The sequence below is a fragment of the Natrix helvetica genome (assembly GCF_964273705.1).
Source record: "Natrix helvetica genome assembly, chromosome: 1".
In the NCBI taxonomy this organism is placed as follows: Eukaryota; Metazoa; Chordata; class Lepidosauria; order Squamata; family Natricidae; genus Natrix; species Natrix helvetica.
The window spans coordinates 88,568,088-88,583,313 of NC_138548.1; the positions used below are offsets into that span (position 1 = coordinate 88,568,088).

Here is a 15,226-nt window from a genome sequence, read left to right on the forward strand (position 1 = left end):
GTGCGTAAGGCGTCCCGGTCCAGTAGGGGGCGCAATTGGCGCACCAGGCGAACCTGGTGGAACGCCCCCCTTGCCACGGCTGTCACATGGTCATCCATGGACAGCCGGGCATCCAGGAGGACGCCCAAATTGCACGCCCGCTCCACGGGGGCAAGTTGAATGCCCCCGATGGCCAATGATGGAATTAATTGGCTGAACCGAGGAGCCGGTACCCACAGCCACTCCGTCTTGGAGGGGTTGAGTTTGAGTCGGTTGTCATCCATCCAGATCCGTACGGCTTCCACACACCGGGACATCACTTCGATGGCCTCGTTGGGGTGGTTCGGGGTGGAAAAGTACAGCTGAGTATCATCAGCGTACAGATGGTATCCCACCCCGAAACCACGGATGATCTCACCCAGCGGCTTCATATATGTGTTGAACAGGAGTGGCGAGAGGACCGACCCCTGTGGCACCCCACAAGTAAGGGGGCGTAGGGTCGACCTCTCCTCCCCTGCCAACACACGCTGCGTCCGGCCAGAAAGGTAGGAGCCGAACCACCGCAAAACGGTGCCCCGGACCCCCAACCCCTCCAGCCGGCGCAGCAGGATACCATGGTCGATGGTATCAAAAGCCGCCGAGAGGTCTAATAGGACCAGGATAGAGGAACAACCTCTATCTCTGGCCTTCCAGAGATCATCCACCAACGCGACCAAGGCCGTCTCCGTGCTGTGACCGGGGCGGAAGCTGGACTGGCGCGGGTCTAGATAATCATTTTCCTCCAGATGCCGTGGAAACTGGTAGGCCACCACACTCTCTACAACCTTCGCCAAAAAGGGAAGGTTGGAGACAGGATGATAATTGGCCAGCTCCAAAGGATCCAGGGAAGGCTTCTTGAGCAAGGGTCTCACCACCGCCTCTTTCAAGGCGGCCGGGAGAGACCCTTCGCTCAGCGAAACGTTCACTAGGTCCAGGAGCCAGTCTCGTGTAACCTCCCAGGATGCCAGTACAAGCCAGGAGGGGCACGGGTCCAATAAACATGTGGTGGGTCGCAGTCGTCCACGCATTCTGTCCAAATCCTCGATGGCAACCAAGTCAAACTCCTCCCAAGTCGATTCCTCAAGACTCGCCACGGACGTCTCCATTGGACCACTAACAGGGGCCAATCCTTCCGGATTTGAGCGATTTTATCCTGCAGATATTTCCCAAATTCCTCTGCTCTGCCCTGTAGAGGGGCCTCCCGCGGCCTCTGAAACAAGAGGGAGCGGGACACCCGAAACAGGGCGGCAGGGCGGTTCTCTGCGGATGCAATGAGAGTGGCACAATATTGGCGTTTGGCCACTCTCAATGCCACAAGGGACGTCCTTAAATGGGCTCGTGCCTGTGTTCGATCAAGTTCGGAACGAGAGGATCTCCAACGACTCTCTAGACGTCTCTTGCGGCATTTCATCACCCTCAGCTCCTCGGTAAACCAAGGGGCCAGGGTGGATCGTTGCCGCCGGAGAGGCCGCAAAGGCGCCACCCGGTACAAGGCCCCGGTAGTCGCATTATTCCATGCGACCACCAGGTCCTCTACCCGGGGGCGGGTCAAGGTTACAGGAGGTGGCCCAAGCTCCGTCTGGAACCTATCTGGTTCCATCAGGCGCCTGGGGCGGAACCATCTAGTGCTTTCCGGTTCCGCCTCCCCGCAGCGGGAGGTAGCACCAGGGAAGTCAAGACGAAGGAGTGAGTGATCTGACCATGACAGGGGAGTGATGGTTAAGTCCCCTCCTCCCAGATCACTCAACCACTGGCCAGAGACAAAAACGAGGTCCAGAGTGTGTCCTCCCTCGTGTGTCGGGCCCTGAATCATTTGAGTCAGGTCCATGGCTGTCATGGAAGCCATGAACTCCCGAACCCCCTCTGATGCTTCTCCCATCGATGGCAGGTTAAAATCCCCCATCACTAAAAGTTTGGGGGTCTCGACCGCCACCAATGCGATCAGCTCGAGGAGTTCAGGCAGGGCCGCTGATGTATAGCGAGGAGCCAGGTATACTATCAGCAGGCCCAACTGTCTCCCAGGGCCCCATTTCACAACAAGGGATTCACATCCGGACGTCTGTGGCACAGTAGACTCCCTCGGCTCTAAGTCCTCCCGAATAATTACTGCCACCCCACCGCCCCTTCCCTGGGCCCGGGGCTGGTGAAATGCTCGGTAGCCTGGTGGGCACATTTCCACGAGGGGAAGACCTCCCTCATGGCCCAACCAGGTCTCTGTTATTCCCGCGAGGTCCGGCTCCCCCTCTAAAATTAGATCGTGAATGAGGGGGGCCTTGTTAACAACGGACCTCGCATTGCATAACAACAGCCTCAGGCCCTGGGTCTGTAACTCTTGACCACCTAGACCGCGGGGATTGGTACAAGCGACCGGGTGTAACCAGCAACCACGGTTTCCCAACCGACTATAAGTTCTTAATCTGTCCTCGTATCTGCCCCTCCCTGCGACCGTTGGAATTAAAGAGCCCTGTATAGGAATGATATCCTCCCCCTCCTCCTCCCTTCCGCTCCTTCTGCTCGCGACCACACCTGGAGGCCCGGCTCTCACATCGCTCCTGATCTGACCCACCCGCCCCCGCCCCCCCACCCTGGAGCCCCCTAAAAAGGATAAAAAACATTTCATTAAAAACCCCCTAAGTTTGCGCTTCCTCCACCTCTCTGGGTTCACAAACCCGTCATCAAGGTGGGCCCCGGAGGGGGCAAAGGGCCATGCCTGCGAGAGGGGGGATTCCCGCAGCTGGAGAAAGTCCGACCTCGAATACGTAATGGTAAAAAGCTATGACAAAGTCAGGGTGCTGTTGATGTTAAAATCAATAAGCCAGGATCTAATGGGAGGAAAGAAATGTCCACGATCACAACTAGGTGGGAAGATCTTATGTTGGCCAGGTGATCGGTTGGAAGATGGATGGTAAATAAATAGATGGAGGCCTGGGTGCGGTCCATTATGGGCGGAAGAGGGCAGATAGTTTGTAGTAGCTAGTTGTTATAAAATAGCAGATGGCGAGGGTGAGAGGGGGAGAGGTAGTAGGAGTAGCCCGGCAGGTGAAATGCCATAAGTCATAAATAGCAGGAAGTCAGCAGGATACCAGATGTTAAACGGGCAGATTATAGTCATCAGGGGCACCTGGGCACAAGCCATGGCAGGTAGTTTGCAAAAGGACAATAGATCTTAGTCTGCCAGGTGGGGGGGGGCAATAGATCTTAGTCTGCCAGGTGGGGGGGGGGCTCCTGCCTGTCTCCAGGACAGGCCCTGTTCTGCCCCTAATGCAGAAGCCCTGTTCTGCCCCCCTTCCCCTTTCTGCCTGGTTCCAGCACACAGCACAGGTGGGGGGGGGCAATAGATCTTAGTCTGCCAGGTGGGGGGGGGGGGCTCCTGCCTGTCTCCAGGACAGGCCCTGTTCTGCCCCTAATGCAGAAGCCCTGTTCTGCCCCCCTTCCCCTTTCTGCCTGGTTCCAGCACACAGCACAGCTTCCAGCAGCTAGTCCTGGCTTCAACCTGCCTCCCCTCCTGGTCTGGGCGCCATTCCAGCCGACTTACGGCCCTCTCGGAGGCCTTCCGTCGGCATCCTGCGTCACGGGCCTCTCTCCGTCCTCGCGCTGCCCTCCGGTGGCCGCCACCATAATCTTAACATTTTAAAATTCAGTTTGGGTTTTTAAAAAGGTTTTCCCCTTTAATATTCTGAGCTTTCACTAGAGTAGTGAAATAGACAGCTAATTTTTAAAACAGCAGATCTGACACTTCAATTCAATTTGTAGTATTCTCCTAATAAGCGTTAGCCCACACTGATTCAATGAGAGCCACACACCAATTAATCACACCAATGTATGCACTGACAAACTGTCACTGCCAATTTCTCTTTTTGGTTGCAATTTTTCACACCACATAATGTATGCTGCATAGAAGTCTCCCACAATATTCAGAATTGATTTTCACAGTCTATGAGTAGCTGTGGAAAAAGCAAGCAAACCCCCACACAACTATTTGAAAAGTCCTGCAACGTTTGAAGTTGAAACATATTTTATCTTATGATTATATCTTGTATTTTAGCACTTATAAATAGTATTTTCTACTATCCACATAAAAGATCAAATTCAACACAAATGGTACATTACTGAAAAATCCTTATGGACTAAGGAATTCTAAAATATACTATAAAATCAATGTTGATTGATTAGAAAAAATAGGAATTAGTGGAAAATGAGCATTAAGTTTTCTTTATTATACTTATGGAAACAAATCCTTTCATTTAAGGATTTTGCTTATTTTCTCCATAAAGGCCAGCTAAACACATTGCATCTTGAACTGAACTTAGATACAAGTGAATATCAAACAAATATATATATTAAATATTAATATAGATGTAATGACTTGGAAGTCCTAGAATATTAACTGAAATTAAAATGGAATTTTGGAAGGAATATTTGTTTCTTTCTCTAGGAGATTATATCCCTTATCAGTAGAAACAATATTCATTGCACCAAAGGATATAAACCTATATAGCTAGATATTATACAGTACAATAGTTGGAAAACAATAAAATAAAAAATATATTTAGCTTAAACTTGCCATTACTTGAAGGATAGTGTACAAAAGAGAACATGGTCCCAGCAATCACTAATATCCGTGTCCATGATCCATAATATTTAATAAGAGGAATTACAACAATAATCTCAAATCACATGGTATTTTATAAAGTATCATTGAAAACAAATTTGCAAGGTAATGGTAAATGCACAAAAAAGAAAAGCCGTACAGATGTATTTGATTAAAATATTTTGTGCAATTTTTCTCCAAGGTAGGAGTTGTTTAAAGATACTTTGCATTTGACTTGGAAACATTCACTGTATCTGTTACAGCATCTTTAAGAAACATCTTTCCTGGTCTGGAACAAAATATACAAGTTTAAGAAATCGTTAAGGTGGAATCAGGTGTGTATATTTTGCAGGACTAATTTACTTACTTTCAGGGTCAATGCAGCTGCCTTGATAATAAAATCATTTATAGATACTTTAACATCATCTGTGCGAAAGAGAAATAAATTATAAGGTGAAGTTTAATAGAAAAACTAGAATTCTAGACATGTAAAATCACATGGTTAAAACATTACAAGGATTTATTTTCACAGTAGTATTTTCACAGTACCACAAATTTGAAATTCAAAATCTGTGCCATAACACAAGTTTCCTTTGGCTGAGCCCCACGTATCGTAATTTCATGTGCTTGGCTAATGCAGCCCTAAAAGGTAGACTGGATCAGGAAACAGACACCACCAAGGCCTAAAATTACTTTCATCAGAATGACCACAGTAAAAGAGTTTCCCAAATTTGAAGATATCCCCCCCTCCTTTTATTTTCATCTGAATTAGGGAGGTGATTGCTTTACCCATTTTTGTAAATCTGTACCTTTATATGGGCTTAAGCCATGCTTATTTGTTCATTGCTTTTTAATGATCTTCCCTCTAAAAAGGCCATCCTCTTTATATCTACATCTATAACAATGCAGAAAGAGCCTGTCATTGCCTGCTTCAATAGGTTTTTTTTACTTTCCAGTTTACTTGATATCTGGTATTTTCCCATGCGAGGACCAAGGAATCTCTGTGAGATTGTCCAAGCATACTGTAGAAAATTTCATTATGGAATTAAATCACATAAAGTAAAACCTTGAATTAATAGGTTTTCCAAGGCAGGGAGATCCAATCACCCTCATTAAATGCAAAATCACATTCATCTTGATGTACATTTTTGTGGAATTTATAGATTATCTACTTCATTTCAAATAATGTTTCTTCAAGCCATGGTTAACATGTCAAGCCTCCAAGAATCAACCATTTTCATGCAAGAATCCCTGGCTTAATTTCACCTTTGTTTTGAATATCATTACTGTAGGATAAAATAAAAATGAAATAAAGCTCTAAAAAATAACACACAACATACACGTATGTATCTATGTATGCATATACATAGATACATACGTGTATGTTGTGTGTTAATTTTTTAAATATAGAAACCTGATACTTCTTATTTTTATTGATTTTCATATTTTAAATACCCACTCTTACTCTTTGTAAACCACCCAGCATGAAATTAAACAAGAGCAAAGAATATTCCAAAATAGAACATAAAACCCTTTGAATGTTATATATTGAAACATAGCTGATGTGAAAACATAATTTTGTGAGCACAGAAGATTGAAACTTCATAATAATTACACTTAATTGAACATAAATTAATAGAACTATATTGTGCAGATCTGCATAATTAGCTGAAGTCATTATTTTTAGTAACATTAGGATATGATTCATACTGTCATTCATAAATTATTGTTATAATTCATAATTTTAAGAAGAGAAACAAAGCAAGCAATTGGTGAATGAAAAATATGCATTACAACTTTTTATAATTTGTAACATTCATGTATCAATCTACCATTGTTTCCAAATCTATTCTTAAGTCTGAAAATAAACTCAGAAAGAGACGCTATAAATCCTGTCAGGCATGAAGTGGAAGAATCAAAATGATTGTTTTATATCTGTTCAGTCATAAGTAGGTGACATCTCAGTCTGTGATGCCCTTGGGGCTACTGCCATTTAAATGACATAAAGCCATTGACAAATCCTTAAAATCAGGTTAACGGTAACAAAGAGCAGAAAGGAACTTTACCGCAAGCTGCAAAGTGTAAAAGATTTAACTATCATAAAACCATTTCGTCTTGGTTAATAGTTAGCTTGATGATGCACACTGGTTCTTGATACTTCTAAATTTTGAGACAGTAATAAGTTTATTTTCTTTCGCTGAATAGAGATCAGTCACTGATCCCTTTTTCTATATTACACAATCATTTTACAGCATGCAGCATTGTTTTATTGTTAACATACTTCTTCACTAAAGCAACTCTTACCATCTTAAAATGATGCTGCAACCACAAATACAGGTGATTAGTATTTGAATGTACAAAAGTCAACAATTCAGTATAATGGCTGGGTTCAAATAAATGAGTACCTTTACAAGAAAAATTGCGTCAATGTTATTTCTGTTTCAAATACCAGAAATTGGTTGGATTCTCTGGGCTTTGGGAGATCAATGCCAATATATTGATCAGGGGTTGACAGTTAGAACAATTACTCAGTGGAACAGCTTGCCTCCAGAAATTGTGAATGCCCCAACACTGGAAGTCTTTAAGAAGATGTTGGATAGCCATTTGTCTGAAACGGTATAGGGTTTCCTGCCTAGGCAGGGGGTTGGACTAGAAGACCTCCAAGGTCCCTTCCAACTATGCTATTGTGTTGTGGCCCAGCCGGTGCCAGTGCCGCTGCCACCAGACTCCGACAGCGAGGTGTCCTCTGAGTCGGCTCAAGAGGAGGTGGGGGACCCTGGACAGGGTTCCGACGCTGAGCAGGGCGCAGAGAGGCTGGTTGGCCACCAGGGGGTGCCTGAGGCATGGAGCAGTGGTGAAAGCCAAAGGAAGGGGGCTCCTGATGTCATGCCTTGGAGCAGTGGGGAGGAGTCACAGGACAGTGAGTCAGACAGCAGTGAGCTATTAGATGCTCGTTACCGACGTGCTACCCGGCGTAAGGAGCAATTGAGCAATTACCGGAGGTAATGGCTCTCAGCTGCTGATCATTAGACTCCTCTCCAGACTATAAAGGGACTGCTTGTGGACACACCCTTTGCAGGAATCAACTGATCATTGGAGTTGGAGAAGCTCAGATCTGTGTCGTACTTTGGCAGGCTGGATTGCTGCTAAAGGTTTTACCTGGATTACTGTCAATCTGTTCCCTGGACCTTGGCTGCTAAGGTGATTATCTGGAGCTTGGTAGCTGGATTGCTGCCAAGGGGTGTCGCTGTAGCTGGATTGCTGCCCAGAGTGCTATCTTGACCTTGGCAGGCTGGATTGCTGCCAAGATGGAACCTGTATGTCAATAAACATCTTTGAAGAGACTTTGTGTCGGAGTGTCTTGGTATACAAGAGGAGGGGGTCAGAACACTATTGTATTGAAATTTTTTGCAGATATTTGATCCCATGCCCCATCAAGTCTTTTTTGGTGCAAAATTCGGAAGTGCCTGGCTGCATTTGTAATTGCATAGGTTTTGAATGCAGGAGTTGGCTAGTGATTGAAGGTCTCTTGTGACCAATCAACTTTTGAGTGACTTTGAACATTAGCGGTCCCTTTAACAGATCAATAGATCTGTATATGATCTACCACCCAGTCAAGCACATGATCCAAACTATATACAACAAATAGATAAGGCACACCAATCAAAATGGAACTGACACTCAATTAATGATTATTAACACTAGCATTTTTAATTGGAAAGTTTCATATATCAATACTTGATGAACAGTTGTTATGCTTAGTTTGTTCAGATTTTTTTCTTTTTTCTCTTTTGCTTGTTACTGTTTGAAAAACTGAAAAGTGGAACTATGAAAGAATTGGAGAATTATATTCTACCACATGCAGATAATATGTTATGCTTTATGGACTGGTATAGTATATGGCTTTAAGTTTTCACACTTTCAGGATTATCGCTATTTCAATTTCAATTTCAATTTATTTGTGCTTCTAGACCGCCCCCTCTCCCAGAAGGGACTCGGGGCAGTGTACAGTCCATAGAGAATATCACAAAAATACAATAAAAAATTAAATATGTACAGTTTGGAGGAGGTTAAAATGCAATTAAAAGAACTGTACAAAGCTAAATAAATATAATTTTTTTTAAATCCCTAAAACAGACACAACAGATTAAAAAACCCTAAGATAACCAGATAATAATACATTTGCCAGGAAGGACAGTTGTAATTATGCCAGGCCTGCTAATCGGAACAGGTGAGTCTTCAATTTTTGCCGGAAGGAGCGGAGGTCAGAAGTGGTTCTAATGTCGGGGGGGAGGTCATTCCAGAGGGTTGGGCCCATCACAGAGAAGGCCCTACTCCTTGGTGTCGCCTGTTGGCATTGCCTAGTGGACGGCACCAGGAGAAGTCCCTCCCTGTGTGAGCGAATTGGCCGCAGGGATGTATGTGGGAGGATGCGATCCCGCAAGTAACTAGGTCCCGTGCCATGGAGCGCTTTAAAGATGGTAATCAGCACCTTGAAACGCACCCGAATCCAAAGCTTGGATAACTGCTAGGCAGTTATCCAAGCTTTGATCACTAAATGAAATCAAGAACTTACGTATTCATCTATTCTCAGCAAAAGACTTATTATTTGATCATAGTGAAATGCTAAGAAACAGCCTATCCTTAATAATTACTAAAATATTTTATTTTGGGATTTCCCAGTTTTGAAAATGCAGGCCAATCTATCTTTTGGTAAACTGGGCCGCTGATAGTACTATTATTTTTAGATTAACTGGGCATTTAAACAACTTTTGCAAAATGAAAAAAATAAATTAGTTTTCCTGCAGAATGCTTCTTGGCATTTTATTCAGCTCAAGCATTTGTTATATAGTCTATGAGGTCCAGATGTTATTGCTACTTCTGGAAATTCCATAATGGATGGAAGTTATGGAAGAATCAATCATAGTTCCTAAGCCAACAGCCTTTTTCTTAATAGGAAATTGATGAAACTGATATTATTTGATTTTATTTCAGTCCCACCTGATTCCAAACTGGCCCTACCCAATTTACTAGCTGCCAATGCAAGCTATAAGAAGAGTCTGGCTGCACAACTAAGAATTTCTTTTATTAAAAAGCTGTTTTGTTAGCCACAGTTACCAAATGAGATGAATTTCCTTTCCACTGAAACCAGTGGAAGGTTGCTTTAAATAATACAATATACAATTCACTGTGATCTTAAATGAGGTCATTATAACAATAAAATATTATTCAAACCTCAGAGAATAATAAATAACAGAGCAACTGCCTTGCTAAGATGAAACTCATGAGTTGGAATATTAACTAGTAGGGTTTGGACTATCCCATCAATGTCACATTTTGGATTCAGACCAATTCAGTTGTGAATATGACTTTGTATGACAGCTATGCATTAAAGATGCATATGTTTTGCCTGGCTTTTTCCCAGTGCTTGAACATTATCAAGGTTTCAAGATGTACAGTATATATTCGGTGCATAGGGACTGGATAAAAGAATTATACAATTACAAATGTTAAATGCAGATGTAGATTGTTGGCTGTCAATCTTTGAAAGAGGCAAGAAATTTTGAGCATTATAGCAATCATTCTGAATGTTCTCTTTATAACTTAATCGCTTAGCTTTCTATTTTTCTTTTGCATTATCATATTGTTAATACTGTTTTTATTCTGCTTTTGTTGTTAATTAGTCCAATATAAGAAAGTGGGTTTAAACAATCTCTCTCTTTTAAATGTCACATCAGCATGGTAAAATACTTTTGAAACTTTGCATCATATCATACAAAGGAAAATAGATATTTTAAAAAATAAATATACATGACAATACTTGCAGTATATCTTAATGAATGATTACACCTTTTTAAATGCAAACCTATCATACTTAGGCAAAGAATAATGACTTGGAAAGAAGCAAAGCTAATTGTTCTGAAAACAGTAGATAGTCTGTGGTTTTTCTTGTCCTAAATTTAATTCAATCATATTTTGAAACTAGTTAAAATTCCTCCAAGCCAATAATTCAACTAAGAACAGTGTCTGTTCTATAGGATACTGTATGTTCATAATGTATGAACCTTTCTATATGTGTTTAAAGAAAAATCTAAATTCTCAAAAAATATAACCAACAATTAACCCGGAATATTTGGTATCTTTCTTCTGAATTGTTGTAATGCATAGTTTACCAGGATTAAGGAAAAAAATATGGCACACAGATTCAAAACACTATGCAAAGCAATAAGTAGCAACAGAAATCTCTTGTTGGCAAAACTGGAATTCTGTCTTCCCCATCCCACCATCAGTTGCAGTGTTACTGAGTAAAAAGTATTCAAATAACAAACATAAAGCACACCAGGGCTGTCTGAAGTGGAAAAGCATCATCATTTAAATAACCATACCTGTTTAGAATACTAATGAAGGAATTTGTCCTCTGCACCTCCTAAGGCAGCTAATTAAGCGGTAACCTTCAAATGCTTCATTCAAAATGTAAAACCATTCACATGAATAGGTTTATAGTGGAATTCGCAGATACTTTTTGTGAGTAGGCGTACAATTCCTTAACACTCTTAAGCAAAAATGTAAATTAATTAAGTAGAAATCCTCTGTGACAATAACAGCGGGACAGTTGTCATCAAAACCAATTAATAACTATCCATGCTAAATGTTGGATTGCGAGGGATGTCACATATGCAAACAAAAATACTCATCTGCATCCAAGATCAAAGGCAGAATTTTGACAGCATTTTGTTTCTTTTCAGAAAAGCCCCTGCAGTAAATGCAGCATAGCTGAGTAGACAGATCAGAATTTTAATATTTGGGTTTAAAAAATAGGAAAGAGTTTTACCTTTTGCCAGCTCTTGCCTTAGATTTAGTATAGCACCAAGGTCACAGTCAGCCGATGCATATGCATGAGGTACCGTGGTCTTTGATTCTGTTAGTTTCTTAGCAATAACTCTTCTTGTGTCGCTAGCAGGGATTTCAGTGAATCGGCTCTTGCAATAAAGCACATTTTACATATTAAATTAAAGGAAGAAATATGATTTCAGTGAAATAGGATCATGACAATAAAGGACACCATTTAAGCCATAATGTTTAGTGGTGGAAAAACTGGGTTTTAATACCTAATGTTTTCTAAATAACTATGTTGCCAATTATAGAGTTCTTAAATCAAAATGAACATTCTACATGGGCATATAAACTATAAGGCACGTATAAATATTCATTACAATTCTCACAGAAGTCCACGCAGAATCGTAACAGATCGGCGTGTCCTTAAGTTGCATAAATAAATAAAACTCTAAATTGAATTCTAAAACCCTACTGGTATAACTCTATCATTTATGTTTATATAATGTGATGCAGTGATCTTAGCGTAGCTATAAATCTGAGAAAGTTAATACCATGGAAGCTGGCCGGCCAGGAACAGAGACAGGGGTAACTGGAGGACGTGAAGCACTAATAGGCACACTTGCTGGTGGTGTAGACAAAGGCATTCCAGCTTGGCGCAGGGGAAGTGAAGAAACCATGGGTTTTGCTTCCACAGGCTTTTGCTTTTGCTTCTGCTCTAAAAGCTTAAGGGCATCCCTGTCAATTCAAAGACACAAGTGGAAAGGTTTAAGACACACTTCAAATCTAATGAAGTGCAAATAAATCTATAAAACAACCTCTGCAAAGCACAAAGGCCTGGTGTGCTCTGGTCCTTGGGGTCGTGAAAAGTCAGACATGACTTAGCGACTTAATAGGACCAATAACAAAGCACAACAAAAATCCCTTCCAAAATCAGTCCTATTATTGGAGATTATTTACCAAGCAACTTATAGGTCCCATTATTAAGCATTGACTTATAGGACAATATATTTAAGTTGTAAACTAAACCATTTGGAGTACAGCAGCGTTTTTCAAATTTGGCAACTTTTAAGATATATGGACTTCAGCCAGTGGTGGGTTCCGGATTCCATTTCAACTGGTAAGGTTGGAACGGCCCCGGCGTCACTCACGTGGACGCATGTGGCACGCGCGCACACTGCATGCATGCGTCGTACTTGCCTGCGATGCTTCCGCAAACCTCCGCAATGCTCCAGCTGCTCGGTGGAGTGTCGTGCAGGTGCCGTACGCGCCATGTACGTAAGCACCAAAGGCTTAAAGGACAGGTAAGGAGCTCAGGCGGGCGGGCGGGCGGGCCCTCCGGAGTACCATACCAGAACAGTATCTGGTGCTCCGGGCAGGCTCCGGTACACCTGTACTGGGGCGAACCGCCTGCAACCCACCGCTGACTTCAGCTCACAGAATTTCACAGCTAGCATGCTGGCTGCAGAATTTTGAAAGCTGAAGTTCATGCACTGTAAAGTTATCAAGTTTGAAAAAAATTGGACAACACATACCATTTCACTATATGAAATGCCAAAGTTTCCCTGTCAAGACTATTCTTAAATCCACTCCCATGTCAACACAGTACACAGTCGCAGACTGCAGACTTTACCATGTCTGAAATTAGAATATGAGTTGGATTTATGATGCCGTCTAGGAAGATAAAATTGAAAATAGAACATACGGTAGCTATTAGGATTGTAGTGACATTTTTTACTATATTTTGAAATGAAGAGTGATTGTCCCCATGTGCATTTCAAGTTTACAATACTTATTTATAATCCACCTTTATTATTTTTATAAATAACTCAACATACTAATATTCTTATTTGATCCCCAACATCCAACAACATTGTGAGGTGGATTGGGTGGAAGCAGAGTAACTGCCCAAGGCCACCTAGCAGGCTTTCATGCCTAAGATGGAACTATAACTTACAGTCTCCTGGTTTCCAGATAAGCACCTAGATATATTATACAATAAATTATAATATTGAAAGTCACTGGGAGTCAGATAACATACAACTTTAATAACTAATTATATTGCATTTATATTATTGTATTATTTATTTATTAAAAATGAATATTTTATTACTGTTGTTTATTGACCATTAATTATTATTAATGTTTTCCCAGTTGCAATGTATGGCTGTGAAAGTTGGACCATAAGAAAGGCTAAGTGCCAAAGAATTGAGGCCTTTGAACTATGGTGCTGGAGAAGACTCCTGCGAGTCCCTTGGACTGCCAGGCGATCAAGCCTGTGAGTCCTAGAGGAGATCAACCCTGACTACTCTTTAGAAGGCCAGATCCTGAAGATGAAACTCAAATACTTTGGCCACCTGATGAGAAGGAAGGACTCACTGGAGAAGAGCCTGATGCTGGGAAAGATTGAGGGAAAAAGAAGAAGGGGACGACGGGGAATGAGGTGGCTGGATCGAGTCACCGAAGCAGTAGGTGTGAGCTTAAATGGACTCCAGAGGATGGTTGAGGACAGGAAGGCCTGAACTGGGGAGGAGCCACAAGGGCCCAATGACATCATAAGTGTAGACTCAGTCCAATTGGTTACTGGATGGAGCAAACCCAGTCTCGCTGCTGTCTCCACGATCACAGAAGAAGGCATGCTTCTGAGGTACTGGCAAAATGGTATTGTTTAATTGAGCGAACCTGGATTGTTCAAATGCTTGAAAATCAAATTGGCTAGGCAGATAATATGATAGATACTATGGGAGACAGGCAGTTCAAGAAGCAACCAGGTCTTATGTCATGAAGGCTTTTACAGGTAACCATCACACCCAGAAACAAACTAGCAAATAGTACAATTTGTGAAGCAGAGATGTTACATGACACAAGCAGAAATGAGAAATAAGAAATGCACATCACTGCTTGCAACTGCTGCATTATGTACCAGTTGAGATTTCAAGGGCAGCTCCATATTGAACAGTAATCAAGTGTGGTAGTAATCAAGTGATGAGCTGACTAGGGCATGAGAGACTACTTAAAGCCCCTATGTAGAAAAAGTGCACCTCTTAAGCAGAAGTTGCTAATCCAGGAAGATTTCCAGATTGTACACCAACCTGGAAGAGTAAGTGCAACCTCACCCAAGGGCCATGATGGAATATTGCCAGATCTGGGTAACGGAAACACTGACAGCCATTTGGTCTTGGTAATATTTAGAAAGGTAATGGCCAATTATTGATGATTTTTTGAATACTGAAAGAATGGACTAGACACAGACTACATTTGTTGTGCTTAGGTTTTAAGGAAATCTTTGCAATAATAAAATGCACTTTAAATTATCCTATTAAAAGTAACCCTTTTAGTCTGAATAAAACTCATAAAATGGATTCATATATTGTACACTAAGGCAGGGGTCCCCAACCCTCGGGCTGTGGCCCACTACAGGCATTTGGATCTGGGCTATGAAACCAACAGGCAAGCACGTGCACCCCCCATTTGTGTGAGCAGAGGGTGAGCGCATGTGTCAGCCTCTACTTTGCTTGCTTGCTATCGGCTGCCATAGTAACGAGGAGGGTGGGGGCTTGTGGTATTTGGGAGGGGAATTGCTGGTGCTGGAGGAGTATCAGGAAGGGAGTTTTGGTCTCACCATCTTCTGTGCATGCTGATGGCTTGTGTTTAGGTTTGGTCAAGGCCAACCGTCTCTGCATACCAACGGAATGAGGCCATGTGAAGATGCACCCCACACGACACCTTTCGGAGTTACAGATTGGACATTGGATGGGGGGGAAGGTCCTGGGTAAACATTTG

At 42.4% G+C, this 15,226-nt stretch overlaps 1 protein-coding gene across 2 annotated transcripts in view; it reads right to left on the bottom strand.

Annotated features, from left to right (window-relative positions):
- PDHX (pyruvate dehydrogenase complex component X) overlaps positions 1-15,226 on the bottom strand; it is a 47,003-nt gene that overhangs the window by 12,489 nt on the left and 19,288 nt on the right. For both annotated transcript variants that reach the window (XM_081941139.1, XM_081941140.1), the window contains exons 6-8: positions 11,998-12,181; positions 11,442-11,589; positions 4,977-5,035 (exon numbers count right to left, since the gene is read on the bottom strand). In XM_081941139.1, coding sequence (XP_081797265.1) covers positions 4,977-5,035; positions 11,442-11,589; positions 11,998-12,181 — 391 coding nt within the window. The remainder of the gene's footprint in view (positions 1-4,976; positions 5,036-11,441; positions 11,590-11,997; positions 12,182-15,226) is intronic.